Source organism: Emydura macquarii, unplaced genomic scaffold (genome assembly GCF_026122565.2).
Source record: "Emydura macquarii macquarii isolate MOO-44397 ecotype Brisbane River unplaced genomic scaffold, CSIRO-AGI_Emac_v2 contig_3295, whole genome shotgun sequence".
Taxonomy (NCBI): Eukaryota; Metazoa; Chordata; order Testudines; family Chelidae; genus Emydura; species Emydura macquarii.
Genome location: NW_027133432.1, coordinates 3,888,601 through 3,905,530, shown reverse-complemented (window position 1 = coordinate 3,905,530; position 16,930 = coordinate 3,888,601). Strand labels below are relative to the sequence as shown.

General features: G+C 37.3%; 1 protein-coding gene across 1 annotated transcript in view; it reads right to left on the bottom strand.

Moving 5' to 3' along the window:
- The window catches only part of MYO6 (myosin VI), a 116,612-nt gene that overhangs the window by 55,297 nt on the left and 44,385 nt on the right, over positions 1-16,930 (bottom strand). The window contains 3 exon segments of the mRNA XM_067532704.1: positions 3,766-3,857; positions 5,620-5,777; positions 13,219-13,363. Coding sequence (XP_067388805.1) covers positions 3,766-3,857; positions 5,620-5,777; positions 13,219-13,363 — 395 coding nt within the window.

Below are 16,930 nucleotides of genomic sequence, written 5' to 3'. Positions count from 1 at the left end.
GAATAAATTAAGTTTAGAGTTTCTATGTCAAGCTGTTTTAAAGATATGAAATAGAAAAAATAGTTAAGGTACTTTTCAGGGGCTGTGAACTCATGTTTTCAAAATTCTGGTCTTGCAAATGTCTTGTCCTATAACTCCTCAAACTTCAGACAAAACACAATTCCTATATGTCGCCAGACATTCAGTCAGACTGATTTACTTCTGACAAAATTAGAGGGAGGCAGATGAAATTCAGTGTTGATAAATGCAAAGTAAAGCACACTGGAAAACAATCTCAACTATACATAAAAATGATGGGGTCTAAATTAGCTGTTACCACTCAAGAAAGATCTTGGAGTCAGTGTGGATAGTTCTCTGAAAACATTCATTCAATGTGCAGAGGCAGTCAAAAAAGCTAATAGAAAGTTGGGAATCATTAGGAAAGAGATAGATAAGACAGAAAATATCATATTGCCTCTTTATAAATCCATTGTATGTCCATATCTTGAATACTGCATGTTGGTCTTGTCACCCCATCTCAAAAAATTGAAATTGGAAAAGGTACAGAAAATGATTAGGGGTATGGAAAAGCTTCCGTATGCAGAGAGATTAATAAGACTGGGACTTTTCAGCTTGAAAAAGAGACAACTAAAAGGGGACATGATAGAGGTCTATAAAATCATGACAGGTGTGGAGAAAGTAATAAGGGAAGTGTTATAAACTCCTTCTCATAACATAAAAATTAGGGGTCACCAAATGAAATTAATAGGCAGCAGGCTTAAAATGAACAAAAGGAAGTATTTCTTCACACAACACACAACCAAACTGTGGAACTCCATGCCAGAGGATATTGTGAAGGCCAAGACTAAAATGGGGTTCAAAAAAGAACTAAATAAGTTCATGAAGGATAGTTCGATCAATGGCTATTAGTCACGATAGGCAGGGATTGCTGTTTGCCGGAGGCTGGGAATGGCTGACTTGATGATTGCCTGTTCTGTTCATTCCCTCTGAAGCACTTGGCATTGGCCACTGTCACAAGACAGGACATTGGGCTAGTTGGACCATTGGTCTGACCCAGAATGGGCATTATGTTCTTAGGCATTCAGATAGGGCTTTTAAGAGAAACAATTAAACTTTAGCTATATTTTGGAGAGATCATCCTCGCTCCACAATATTATCTTTCATTGAAATGTAGTAACAAACCCTAAAGCCATCTCACTTTATAAGTCACTAAATGAAACCCAACCAAAAAAGTCTTCAAACTTAAAATTATATGACTGTACACTCAAACGGTACTTTTATTTACACAAAGCTTGCAGCCCTGAGTATGCATAAATCACTGTTTTTTGAGGTATTGTAATTTTAACTAAATATTCTTTCAACCACTTACATTAGCAGGCAGAGAACAGCTTATTTTATTGCCTTACTATTCCCCTGTCTTAGCAAATTTGTGTCTGTAGTAGATTGCTAGGTGTATTGCTAAATATATAATCTTTCCTTTGGCCAGATAGGTTTTAACCCAGCATATGTGACAGGTGAAGCAGATAAAATAGCACCCAAACTTTGAAGAAAAGCACTGTCAACAATAGTTTAACATTTAAAAGAATAAAAGAAGCTGTTTGACTTTGGTACATCTTCAAGGTAATTGTGGGAACAACAGCAATTAGCTCAGAAAATGCTACTCTCTATAATCTAAAACATGACCTTTTACCTAGTTTTCTAGTATGCTTTATTTTCTAGGATAAAGTGATTCCTTTTCCACTGTGCACTTTATAAAGAAGTAAAAATTAGTTATATGTAACTGTTCTCTGAAACTACCATTCTGCAGAGATGTCAAACTTTTATTTCACCTTCAAGAGTAAAGCTGGTATGTCCCTTCTAACTTCAATCGCCAAAAAAAAAAAAAAAAAAAAGTGAGGGGAAAAAAGTGAGGTTTCCAGGAAAAAAAGGATTACCACAAAATTGAACCCCAAAGAATTTTAGAGTTGCTGTTAGCTTTGAATTTTTTTTGAAAGTGCTTATAACTATAAATAAATTAGTGAGACTTATAAAGGGAGTACATTAAACTTAAACACAGCTAGTAAGACTGATACAAATATTAGCTCCAAGCACAGCTATCTTCATATAATCTCACACTAATCAGGAAAACATCTATTCCAAAAGGGAATCCAAGAACTCCAAAAGCTAAAGATGTTTGTAGGTGATTAAATGCCATTATAGTGACCACAAGATTTTTAAAAAGCTTTTGAGCCTTGGAATTTGAAGTATTTTCTTAATGTTCCTGTCATACTGAAGGAAAAGGGCACTCAGACAAGAAAATCACTTCTCTCACAAGTGTGATGAAAACCTGATTTTTCCAACAATTTTAGTCACCGATGCAATTTTTCTGAAAACATCTATATCTGGAAGTTCATCCAGAAGTTCTTAAACCATGATTACAAAGTCACTTTTCTGATTGCATGGTGGAGTTTGATATTCTCTTTCAGTGACTGATGTATCAGATGTTCTCAGATCACAAGTCAACACAGTCCTAAAATTAAACTAAAATTAAAATTAAAGGGATGAAACTGTGCCCAAACAGCCAGATTCTTTCTTGCTCTGAGCTTCTAAAAAAACCTAGCTCAGTTAATCCAATGTTCAGGGGAGCCTTTTCTAACTCCTCACTTTTCTTCCTTAGTAATATGATAAAACTGCTTTGACCTCTCATGCTCTTCTTCCTTTCCTACCTAGCTCTTGAATATAATGGACAGAGACAAGATAAGGAGCTGTTTCGGAGTCTTGCCCTTCTTGGGTTGTCTGAGCCCCAGTACCAATGGTCCTTTTCAGAGTGCAACCAGTAGTTTATCCAATCATACTGGTTTTCAACAAAGCCTTTTCAATATGCAGCAGAAGTGCAATCTGAACACAAAAGTGTTATTTTAGTTTTTATTGACTACTTTGAAGTCCTAGATCAATTTCAAACATACTGATTTCATGAGCACTACACCGTTGAGAATGGTTCGAATTTGATAAGAAATACTTTCTCCTCAAAGATTGCTAACTGAGAGCTTGTGGAATTCTGAAAGCTAAGCAGGACAGCTGCAGTAGTGCCAAAAAAACCCTGTGCAGTCACGGGCAATTTAGTAGAAGCCTCTGAACTCTCAATCGTTTTGCACAGAGAAGACAAGGAAAACCACAAAAGTAGTGCATTTTAGACCTCATAGTCATTTTAGATGCATTTCACCTCATAGTCCTCTTTCAGATTTCTCCTGAGAAATCTTCTCTTCCATGAAGCCGACGCTAAACAATGGTTAGGCATTTGGTGTGCTGTGACCAGTTTATCACACTGACTAGTATGTCATTGTTTTCTTGTGACCCCTCCCCATCTGTTGCCTACAATCTCATACTCAGATTGTAAAGTCTTCAGATCCAAGACTGTTTCCATTGTATGTTTATACTGCCTCTGGCACCTAGATGCTAACACATCCTAATAATTGCTTCATGCAGGAAGATCTCAGGAGCACTGCTCTTAATGTATGTTCCCTATGATGAACAAAGCATCAACCAACTCTTAGACTGGGAAAGAATTTAACATATTCAACACGTGAAGAATGCTTAAACCAAGAGCAAACTACACTTCTCAAGCATACACCTGCTTCTATACTATAACACAAAGTTCTTTAATTTTAATTAAAAGGAAAATGAACAAAATGTACCGAAAGCATTGCTATTTCATATATCCTTATCTTACTTTTCTTTTCAGAAAAGTCAGTGGGTTACTCAGACATGAAGTGTGATATAAATTACCTCTTTCAGAATTCTTTCATTGAAGAATTGTTGCAGCTTTTCATTACAGTAGTTAATACAAAACTGTTCAAAACTGTTGTGTTCGAAATATTCTGAAAAATAAAATGTTAAATTGCTTTGAACTGTGATAAGTCAGTATTCTGAGAATTTAGTTATACGGTGTTTGGGGGCAGGGAAGATTCATAGAGTTAACACTTTCACAATCAACACTTTTGTTCAGATCCATGACAATCAGATTCAATGAAATGGTTTTACTGAGTCTCATTGTAAGTTGTAATAAGATGGGTATAAACCAGAAATAGAAAGGATGTGAAAGATCATGTGTCCGGCACCAACAACTTGCAGACAGTTATATTTAGGTCTCATACTGCGCAATTCAAGTTACTACTACTATTGTACACAGCAAGAATGCAGTGGAACAAGGCTCTGGCCTCCATGCTACCACTTGCCATCCTGCAGCTACTTCAATGCACAGCCCCTACAAGAGCCATACCACCAGAGGCTCCTCGGGCCATCACTGCTGTTGGATCCCCTTTCTTTGAGCGGTTTTCACAGTCCAGGAACCATGCCTTACTCTAAATCTCAACAAACCTATGTGATGGGATAGATGTCCCAAGAATTATGGGAAAATGTGCCTCCTTCCATTTGCAGGAGACAATTAGAGCCCAACAGTCCAGCTCTGTTATGGAAAAATCAACCAGGAGACCATGGCTTAATTCAGTCTCTTCTTCATCTGCACATCACTCAGTATACTCCACTCCCCCTAAGATGGTATGAGAAATCATCAGCACATTCAACACTTCTCCTGATCTCATTGGTGGTCCAGAATCAGATCACACACAAGGAATAAAGAAGGCTTGGGCAGCTCAGTACAGCTTTATACTGACACCTCCAAGGAGGAAGGCTCCCCTCAGAATAGTGAGTAGTCAAGTCCTGCTGTTAAAAAAAAGAGAGAGTCACAGAAAGACTGAGAAGGATCAGATTTTTTTATCAGTAGATGTTGGTAGATGTAATTAAATCACACACACACACACACACACACCACCCCCCACCCCCAGGATGAAAAAATATTTCCATAGATAAAAATCAAAATTTACAGATAGGCAAAGGAAGAAAAATGCTACTTAAAAACTTAAGAGCATTTATTTTGTATATTTTGCCATGTGATGCTGACAATTTGTTTTAATGGTTATAAAGCTGTAACTTTTGAAATCTCAGCATCATTAAATAATTATTGTATGACCACCACCCCTGCAATAACTTCCCACATTTGTGAACCTTCAAATCAATGAAAACTGAAAATAATGCTTAAAAATAAACATCTATATTATCCACCAAAATTATAAAAATCAAATTCTGCCAAGCCTAATCTGGGAACTTTCTTGGACTTAAACTGCACAGGCTGGACAGAACTTCTCACAGGAAAAAGTGGTGTCTGTGTAGAAATCCCAGTAGTCTGAAGTCCAGTTTCAAACAAACAAAACTGTCCAGCTTCACATTCACTGTTGTGATTATCAAGATGTTAACAGAATCTCTAAAACTCCCCTACACTTTCACATCTCAGAATTATCTGAGTAGTGTCCACTCTCTCTTTAATATACCACTGTGCCTACCCTTGTCCATTAACATTCTTGTAGGCACGCGCGCGCGCACACACACACACACACACACACACACACACACACGCGCGCACACACACACACAGGAATGATAAAGGACAAGAGAATCCAAGAACTTTCTACAACAATATCACCTATGAGTCACTGCATCTCTGATAGCAGTAGAATAGGTAGAACTGATTAAACTATCTGGGAAACACGACACTGGTTAAAAAAAAAAAAAAAGTGCACTTACCAAAACCAGCTATATCTAGAACTCCAATGAAGAAAGAAGAAGTCTCAAATGGAAAACACTGGTTTACTCTGTTTACCACATGATCAAAGAGACGACTATATACAGTTTTAGCCAAGGCATCACGTGCATTGTTTGCTTGTTCTACTTTCAAGGGTACCCTATAAAAAAAATTAAAAAAAACACAGACATCATTAAGTTTCAGAATCTCTTCAATGTTAAGCACTTGAGACTGCAAGGATGGAGGAGAAAATCTTTTGGTTAAGGCACTGGACTAGAACACTGAAAATTTATGATCTAGTCCCAATTCAGACACAGCCTTCTTGTGCGATCCTGGGTAATTCAATCAGTGTGTGCCTAACTACCATCGCTGTAAAACACAGATAATCTTTCCTACCTCATAGGACTGTCCTGAGGATAAACTCATTTATGCTTGTGAGGTGCTCAAATACCATAGTGATAAGTGCCATAGAAAAGCCAATAAAATAAATAAATGCACTTCACTGTAACAAAGTATTTATTAGCTGCCATCATGATTTCATTTTTTGATTTATTTTGTATTTATTTATTACAGTTTACTATGTTTTTACAAACACTAGGATATCTGTTCATCAGTTATTGGGGGTGTGGGAGGCTGGACACAAACCTAAATATAAAGGACAATTTGTTTATATGTTAAAAAAGGAAGATACTTTTGAATAGCCTTTGGGTTTTCCTCTTTTAATTATCCGCCTTTCCACTGCAATGTGCTTTTATAAGTATTCCACAACTTCATTTTTTTTGTTTTGTTTTGTTTTGTTTTGTTTAAAAAGTAGTTCATGACCTCAAATGTTATGAAATACATGATCAAAAAGGTTCCAAGCATACGGGGTAAATCTGTAAGCCAGTTAAGTAAATCTATGTTTAAATGTATTTTAAAATGTTTATTTACCCTTTTGGTTTTATGAAGTAGCTATCTAATCTCCTGAGAAAGTAAGTCTTTTCAAAGCCCTTTGAAAGATTTACATATGAAAAATTACATAAGAACAATTATAATAAGAATATTATATCATACGGACATCACAAAAATGTAGATATACCTACAGGAATCCATAAAACAGTCAGTTACATTTTTTTGACTAGAAACGAATGTACATGTGTGGGAAAAGGCACAAGGAACAAGGAAACTTTTAGCTTCACTAAAAGTCAAATATGGAAAAAGATTTTTTAGCATACGGTAAAAAACCCAAACACGCTCAAAGCCCCAGTTCTGCTGCCTATGAATCGAACTGAAAAACTCCCACGACCTTCAGCATGCAGGATCAGGTGCTTAGAAGACCAAAATATTGCAATGGAATTTTAAGGACCCAGCAAAAAAAAAAAAAAAAAAAAAAAAAAAAAAAAAAAGCTATAATACCTCTTTTAAAAAAAAAATTAGAATGAAAATATTGACATCGCTTTGCTGATAATGGCTACTACAATTTTGTGCAGGGTAAGAGAGGCATGGAATTTAATTTTTCTTACCAGAACTATATGTCTTTGTGTTAAAAAGGATCAGGAATGAAGTGGGATGGACTGAATGGCTAAAGGCAGTGGTATTGGAATATGGAGCTTTACAAATCGACAAGAATCCACTTAGCCCCAGCCCCTCCAGACATCATAGCTAAAACATTTGCAGTTGACATCCAGGTCAGAGGTGAAGGATATTATAATTATGCAGCATTAACTACGCTATCATCCATACACGTAGCCCTCTTTCAGTCAGGGTTGAGAAGAACTGGCAGGCCAGAGTGGGAAAGCTTACACAGTGCAGCTGTCCATGTTATACTAGTTCTGTATATCCATAGCAGCATTAGTCTCCTTTCACAAGCACTATATTCAGTCGGAAAAAAAGTTGTTTTCAAAAACAGTCCTTCTAATGCATGAGATCACTTTCTATCTTAAATGATAAATTAGGGAAGCAAAGACTCCATTCATTAAGGACAACAGCAGCTACATTACGGTAGATAGCAATTAGCCTTAAAAGAATCTTTTCTTCCACTAAGCATCTCCTGATTTATCTTAGGATAACAAGTACTGACAGGACCTTATAAATAGAGGCAAGGTACTTTTACATTTCCTTTTGATATATTTAAGAGATCAGCCTGGTAATCCTGACAACAATTCATGTCAACAGCAGATCTCTTATATAATCCAGAATACCGTAATTATTTATGGATTTAATTGTTTTAGCTAGAAAGTATGTTAAGTGTGATGAAAAACTGAGAAGTTAAAACTATTAATATGTGTAGCTAAATTGCTATGGTCAGGGGTGCTTGCAGAAATTTAATTATGACCCCTTTTGAGAGAGGCACGTTCTGTACCACACATCCCCGTCCCAGGAGAAGCTTGCTATTCCCTCCCTCCCCCACCCCCACCTCCCTGCCATGCCGGGGTTGGGAAGAGTTTTGTGTCCCCGACAATTGTTGGGAAGCCCCAGGCCCCTGCTGGTCCCCCCTCTCCCCCCCGCCTTGTACATACCCCTGGCTATGATATTTATTCTATTAAAAATATTAAACTTGCTAAAGACCGAACTACTGCAGCAATGTTAATTCCAGGACTGCTCAAAATTTAATTATTGTAAGCGCTTATTGCAAACAGAAAAAAAACCCTGGAAAGAGAGGAATCTGGTTTTACAAATGCATTTTTCACAATTTAAAACGCACAAAATCATTATGATATAGCATCCTGACATTGCATTGAGATGATGGAAAGTGGTGGAGCGTTATTACATACTGACACAGAGTAATGATGCAATATCATCATACTACTTACTTTCTTCCCTCCCTACCTCTCCTTTCTCAGGTCCTGCCGAGCAGAAAGTGTGAGAGTGATCTTTTTCTTCTCTTCTCTTGGTTGCTAAGAAGGAAAAGCATTTTCCTTTTTCTTTGCACTTTTTGCTTTCCTCCCCACTGTCCATACTTCTAGAAGAAAAGGGAAGAATACCTTCCCCCACATTTTCTGACTCCTGGGATAGAGCAAGAGTATTTTCTACAGTATGGGTCAATTGATGAGAGCTCCCTGTATCAAACTATGGAGGGAGATGTTTTTGTGATCCAAAATCAGATCTAGATTGAGAGTAGTAGTGCCAACTGCCTATGGTTTGTGAGCTCTAGGTTATAATCCACTGCTTTAAAAATACAATGACATGTACCCAACAAAAGGCACTATATAAATACACAGATTACATGCAGTCTTATTAACACTGAGAAAAATTAAATCCTATTAACTGCTAGAATGAATAAGAAGAGAAATAATAAAATTACTACTCTTCCAAATGTATTTTCAACAAAGACAACTACTATCATGAAATTCATTTTGCACATGTGGTTTTACTCCAAGCATAAGGAGCTAGAATGATGCAATTTAAACATTTTACACTGTATCCTCTTCTCCAAGTAGATCACCTAGCAGTTATTGTTTCAAAGGATGCATGGAGGGAGAAAAACTGAGCAACTGAAGCTACCAATGTGCATTAATTTTGAGAGAAACATCAGATATTTTATATGAACATATGATTTCTATCTATAGATTTTCTGGATATGCATTGCAAGACATCAGCTAACAAGGTGAATATTTTGCTCTTTGAGGGAGACTAACAAGGACATATACATTTAGTGTCATTGAAAAGTCTCCTTGGCATGTACACTTCAGATTAGTATTTAATAAATCCATGAAGAGAGCATTTAACAACATCCTCCTCCTGCTTCTTGTTGGCTCTTTTGTGCACAGAAAAACATAACCTTAGTTATGCTTTGAACAGAGCCATTTCAGCTGAGCTATTTATTCATTGTGACCTACTAATTCTTACTTTCTTCTATTTTCACATATAAAACACCCTTACGAAAGGGAGAAACATTTCTTAGGAATTCAGTTTCTTTAAAACTAGAAGAAAGCATTTCTGTTTAATTATTGTAAGTATTAAACACAAGTTTCACAAATCATTTTTTAAACTATTGCACTGTTAAAACCTAACTATTTCATGAAAATCTAGTGCACTCATCTGCTTTCTTTGTGGATTCAATAAGACACAAGGAAAAGAGATAAGTGTATTAGTGTGTGGTTTTCTTAGCTGAAGAATTTGAGAAAAACACTGGAGCAGAGGGCTTAATGTAATGATTTTAGGCAAATTTGATCTGGAAAACCATTATCAGTCATTTTTCAGAGAAGAACCACTATAATGACATTTGGAACAGCTTCCATATGTGAAGAGACTAAAAAGATTAGGGCTGTTCATCTTAGAAAGAGATACTAAGGGAGGATATGATAGAAAGCCTATAAAATCATGAATGGTGTGGAAAAAGTGAATAGAGAAGTGTTATTTACCCTTCCTAACTATGCTTGAGGGGTCACCCGATGAAATTAATAGGAAGCAGGTTTAATACAAACAACAGGAAGTATTTTTTCATACTAAATACAATTAACAGGTGCAACTCATTGCCATGAGATGTTGTGATGGGCAAAAGTATAACCGGGTTCAAAACAGGAGCTAGATAAGTTCATGGAGGACCATCAATGGCTATTAGCCAAGAGGGTCAAGGATCCATCCCCATGCTTGAGGCAACCCTAAATGTCTGACTGCCAAAAGCTGGGTGAAGAAGACAGGCTCTTTCCATAATTGCCCTTTTCTATATATTCCCCCTGAAGTTCTGGTACTGGCCACTGTTGGAGACAGGATACTGGGATAGACGGACCTTTGGTCTGTACCAGTATGGCAATTCTTATGTTCTTAAACATTTTGAGGAAAGCTGGTCCTATCTGCTCCAGGGGATTTAGAACACTCCTTCACAGATTCCCCCTTCCTATTTCCCATCCTATTTTAATTTTTTCCGGCTCTGACCATCCTGAAGTTCTCACTATTGAGTCCCCTTTCTTCTCATGCACAAAGACAAGCAGCATGAAGTGTTCACGCCACTGCCTAAAGATTCCAATAATTTATTCTAACTAGAAATGAGAGGCAAGGTCACAAATGAACAGCCACTTATTGGTATTAGTAGGAGAACCAGAATTAGGCTAGAGAGCACACATATTTTGCAGGGCACAGAATCAGTCTTAACAGAGACCTCGAATACTGAGTTAGCATTAGTATATTAATTCAAGCCTGGAGACCTTCTAAATAGCCTTCAGTTGGGAAGCAGATCTCAGTATCACCTACTTATCTCTCTGCAGCAGTTCAAACAGCAGATTTGTCTACATTCATATTGTGGTCAGGAGAGTACAATTTCATCCTGAAACTCAGGCAGTTGTGACTGAGTAATATTTTCATAATAGCTACTCTTTCTCCATTCAGCATTAAGGTTTGAAGTAGCTGATGACCCAAAACACTTCACTTGCATAATGAGTTTCCTGTGCACTGGGTGCCGTCAGTGCTCATCACTCCATTACATACCTAAAGTTCAGAGTATGACCAGAGAAATCCAGTGCTCCCAAGTGCTTTAAGATCAACTTTTCACCTCAGAAGTATGATATAATATAAATGTACATTCAATAACTTGCTTCAGTGCTCAACTGTAACTCAAGACCATAATGTGATGCACAAAGGTTAAACGAAATTATTGCTCATGCTCCAAAATCATTTGTTATTTTGCATAGATGTAAAACACTTATTTTATTTATGAAATTATTACAATATTTAGTGCTACATAATAGAAAAAAAAGATATCAATAGTAATGAGTAACTTTTAAACCTTAAATGATATAAATATTTAATAAAAGGCTACGTAATAAAAAGCACTTCTTGTAAAAGAAACTACTGATTTTTTTAATGTATGTTAAAAAAGGTACTGGTGAGGCCTCATTTGGAATATAGTGTCCAATTTTGGGCCCCCCTCTACAGAAAGGATGGGGACAAATTGGAAAGAGTCCAGGGAGGGCAACAAAAATGATTAAGGGGCTGGAGCACATCAATTATGAGGACAGGCTAAGGGAACTAGGCTTGTTTAGTCTGCAAAAGAGAAGAATGAGAGGGGATTTGATAGCAGCCTTTAACTACCTGAAAGGGGGTTCCAAGGAGGATGGAACTAGGCTGTTTTCAGTGGTAGTAGATGACAGAAGTAGGAGCAATGGTCTCAAGTTGCAGTGGGGGATTTTTTTAGGAAAATCTTTTGCACTAGGAGGGTGTTGAAGCACTGGAATGGGTTACTTAGGGAGGTGGTGGAATCGCCATCCTTAGAGATTTTTAAGGTGCGGCTTGACAAAGCCCTGGATTTAGTTGGGGTTGGTCCTGCTTTGAGCAGGGGGGTTGGACTAGATGATCTCCTAAGGTCCCTTCCAACCCTAATCTTCTATGATTCTACATTATTACTATTTATCAAGTAACTGCAGTATCCTTTTAATAGCTAAAGCACATTTCTTTCTGTTTTAATTTGTCCTCTTGTTCTATTTTTCTAACATTTCTAATGAAACAAAAGCTAACTGTGCAGTTTTCTTTAAGTCCTTGTTGATGATGCATATAAACATCAGCCATATGCACAGTTCTGTGAACACCATTTGCTACAATAATTAACTGCTTGAACAGTAAATGTTCAAACTTTGTTATTGAGAAACTGGAAAAAAAAAAATCACCCATTTTTCTGCAGATAATCAAAAAAATAGTATATTTTAAAACAAAAACAGTTTAAAATCTGGAGGACATTCCCAACAAGATTATAGCAATTGTATATTAAAGTTTTAATCCTAGTATAAATTAACAGTGCCAGTGTCCCCTTACATGAATATTTGTTAAGCTTCTTAAAATATCTAATTGTCTGTGTAAAGTATGGATTTAACAGGTTACTTTTATACATTTTAGACTAAATGCTAACTTCATTAAAACATAGTTTTAAAAAAGAATTCAAAACTTAAGTCAATTTTTATTTATTTTGAAAAAAATTACTTAAATCAGAATATTGTAAAGCAATCCCCCTCTTCAAAATGAAAACAAATATAAGAACACAAAGGCCACAGGCACATTTTAGATCATTTAGTAAAATCCAACTACTGTAAACACCTGTACAATCACCATTACCTACATGCTACCTTCATCTGCATCATGAAAGGTACTTCACACTTTGAACTACAACACTATGTTCACCCTTAGCCTCTAAGTAATCATTGTTATGCTAAAATTGATTGTTTGTACTTAAAAGTTGTAAAGCATGTGCCAAGATCATTTGCACTTTCTCAAATGTATAAGCAAATGGCTGAATTCTCTAAACAATTTACTTCAGTGATGTCATATACATTGTATTAACAAAAACTAGTTTTTGTTCATAATTGCTACTTTTGTTACACAGATAGTATCCAATTCCTATAGTTGAAGGTGGGGGCAAGAGAATGAAAATTGGCATGGGGCTACAGATATTTTATTTACTATTTCAAGCACTTTGGTACCAGGAAGTTGGCTATTTATCTTATTAAAGAAATGAAAAAGTGAGAAATCCTGCCTCAAAGTCCATGTTTTAGAAATTGTTTACAGACAAGCAGATGGGTGTTGAACAATGAAGAGCTGTTAATTAAAAAAAGACATATAATCACCTTTACAATTTATTTTTAAATGGGCTGCTTCTGCATTGACAGCTGAACAGTGGAATGTTCTGAACTTACTTTATAACTGTTCCTTTGGTGCCCCCTGCTGTTGTAAGCATGACTCTGGTGGTTAAGCTGACTCGCAGATCATCCTGATCCAAACCTAGCAATTCTGCACAGTATTCTAAAGACTGACTAGATTTGTTCTTCAGAATGCATCCACCTAATGAACAAGGAAGATATTACAACATATACTACATATTAAAAAAAAAAAGCATCAACTCAGAATTGTCAGACCAATCAATTGTACCAATGATAATTTAGTGATTACATACTATTTACTGAGATGTGAGACAGAAGTTATATCAGTATGTCAATTCAGTATTCACAAATCCCCTTTTCACTATGACAGAAACAGCTCCAGTCTGCAGTCTAGGAGCAGAACAGAACCAGAAAGAAAAAAAAACACAGCATGAAAAGGCAAGTCATGCTTTCCACACACGCAGAAAAAAAGTTAGAAACATTTCCAAAAATAAAATGCAAAAATTATAACAGAGAAGGATTAATCTAAACAACTGAAAGCTAATCTGGGATGGAATCTACTTTGAGTGGAGGATAGGGTGGTCAAATATCATGGAATAAGGACCTAAAGATCAGTTTTTGTAACCCAGAGAATGTTCAACCATCAAAGGATTAATTTCTTGGTTCCAAAAACTGAAGATATAGAAAACTACTAGCTCTTTAAAAAAGGATTATCTCAGAACTTAGAAAGCGAGCTGGAGAAATAAATGTTACGTTTGGTAATTTACTGTAGTATTTTATGCTCGCCCTACCTAGTTATTGTAATACTGCTTTTTGAATATATTTTAATAGCTGCTTTGAAAGACTTTTTAAAAATATTCCTATGTTTGTAAATATATCACCCATAATCCTGTTAGACTCGTAAAATATATTACATATCTTAGTTCTTATTTCACTTGCTGGTTGTTGCCTTTACTTTCTGAAGTAGTTTTCCCCCACAAGCCAAATAATAAATCAAACTTTATTACCTCAGAAACGTGGCACTAAACATTTGAGCGATAACTCTGAGATTAGTTAACCATAAACTTGTGAACGGTGCACAAGAAAAATAAGGCTTGACTTGGCAGAAATGACACTGGCTTACATTAAATGCTTTCTTTGACAAATGCACAGTGAAGGTCTTTTCAGCATTACTAAGTTTTATGATGCTGAAAAGTATAATTAGAGTAATAGATTTTAAGGCCAAACCTGTTTGAACAATAGCTTTTCTCTTAGAAAGATAACCAGTTTTGATTTAAAGATTTTCAAGTCAGAGAATCCACCACATCCTTAAGTAAATTGTTCCAACTGTTAATTATCCTCAGTATTAAAAATGTATGCCTTATTTCTAGGCTGAATTAGAATGTGCTCATAAAGCCACAACAGTTTAGCAATGCCTTGAATAAAAAAATTCCAGCATTTTTCCTTAGTAAAAATGTCTGTATCTTCAAAAAATAAATGACTACTTTTTATCCCTTAGAACTCTAGAAACAAGGTGGAAATAATGTGAGGGTAATCACAAATGATGAAGAATTAGTGGAGGACTGCCAGAATCCCTTAACTGTTCATTGACAAACATTAAAACATTTGAGTTCTTTAAAAGGCTAGTGGTTTTGTGAAGAAATGTAATGGTTGAGATTAAACTGGACTCCCCTGAAATGCCATTTTAAAACATAACTTTTATAAACAAAAAGTTTTTGACCGGAAATTGCCCAGCTTTTTTAATTAGCTGCAAAAGTTTAAATCAGGTTGGTGTAAACACGCTTCAGGAGTCGAGTCCTGCTCCAGCAGAATATATATAGTCCATCACAACTGGGCTACCTTTTTGCAAGTTTCAGTAAGACCATTAGATATCTGTATGTGTGTACAATGGGTGGGGCTTTTACTCACATTTTAAACTTTGAGCTCTTAAAGATTTTACAATAGACAACTGTTTGAATTGTAAGTTTAAATAAAAGAAGTCTGCTCTTCTGTGTTCCCCTGCACAATCTGCACTCAGATATTCCATGCCTTCCCCACTCCTTGACAGTCCTACTTCCATGTCTTTTGGCCTTTGCAACTTCCTCTTCCTCCCTACTAGTCTCCTTTCTTCACCCCACTCCACTTCCTGCCCCTAAGCACCCTATTACAGGACCAGGCAATAGCTCTTGCTATGCTCATCTTTCCCAGCCTTCTCCTAGACTCCTGTTCTTTCACATTTTCCACACCCACTTCACGCCTGGAATCAGAAGCTAGTCAATTTATATTTACACTCCTCTAATAATAATTGTAAACATTCCTCGCTACATGCCCATTCTAACTGATTTGTACAAAAATGGACCTGGTTATGCAGGTAGCAGGAGGTGGAGAAGGAAAGAACATTTTTTTTTTTTTTAAAACCCTCTATCTTGCCATATAAGACATACACAATTCCACACAGAGAATTTTTCTATCCTGGGCAAATTCGGAGTGTATCAAGATTGGGGCTCTCTTAAGTCTGGTCCAAAAAACAGAGCAGCAATAAATAAACACACACATACATTTAAAGAAACAAGGATAGCAAAAGTGGTAAACAGACCCGAACTTAGAGTCTCTTAACCAGCATAGTAAGATCATCAGTTTCCCAGTTGCTCCTTACTTCCCCTCCCTCAACCTTTCAATTTATCTCTGCTCTAGCTCAAGGCTGCCAGCTGTCTGTTTTTTGACCGGAAGGTCTGATTGAAATGGGAACCTGGCAGTGTTCAGTCAGCGCTGCTGACCGGACACTAAAAGTCTGGTTACCACAGGCAGGGGAGTCACTGGGTCATCAACACACATCAGCCATGGACATAGTTTGCGAGGGCATTAACCCCCCACAGACCTCCACCCCCAATTTCTGCAAGTGCCTAGCCATGCTTGCTCTGCACAGTGCGTTGAAGGGGGTAGGGAGGCTCTGTCCTTCCCACACTGTACCATCCCGCTCGCTCCTTCTCCCTGGCTGAGGCTGGCAGTTCCGGGATGCTGACTCGTGGGTCCTAGTGCCCATCGCCATTCTCTTCTACCTGTGCTGGGTCCTGTTTCTGAACAAAGGTGAGTGGCCATGGGGGCAGGGCAATGGGGTGGGATGGGGGGGGAAGACGCAGTGGAGAAGTAAGGCGGATGGGATAGGGCAGAGGGAAGATAGGGGGAGGGAGGAGGGGACAGAGGACGGTGTGGAAAGAAAAGGGGATGGGGTCAGGAGAGGAAGGGGAATAGGGAGAGAGAGGGAAGAGAAAGGGATGGCACAGGAGACGCTGAGGAGAGGAAAGGGGAAGGCGGAAGAGAAAGGGACAGGGGGTGGGTGAGTGGAATGGGGCAGGGGACAGTGGGGATAGGAAAGGAGATGGGGGATGGAGCAAGGGGAAGAGAAGTGGATAGCATAGGGTTGCCACCCATCTGGATTTTACCCGGACAGTCCAGTTTTTGGCTTCTGTGTTCAGGGGCCACCTAGGGTTGCCAAGTGTCTGGTTTTTGGGACCTGGCTACCCTATGCCCTCTTCTCTACCAATTTTAAGATTATAAAGCTGCTTATATTACATATCTTTTTAGTGTAGCACTTTCTTCCCTCACCCCAAAATTCCTAAAAGGAACATATTTGTCCATACCAAAGTAATTGAAACAATAACAACAGGCAGCTGAGTTTCTAAGGCCAAAACATGTTGGTGAAAGGAGCCAAAAATCGAGCTAGGAAATTTTTTAAAATTGAATGACCGGTAAATTTTCATAAAACAGA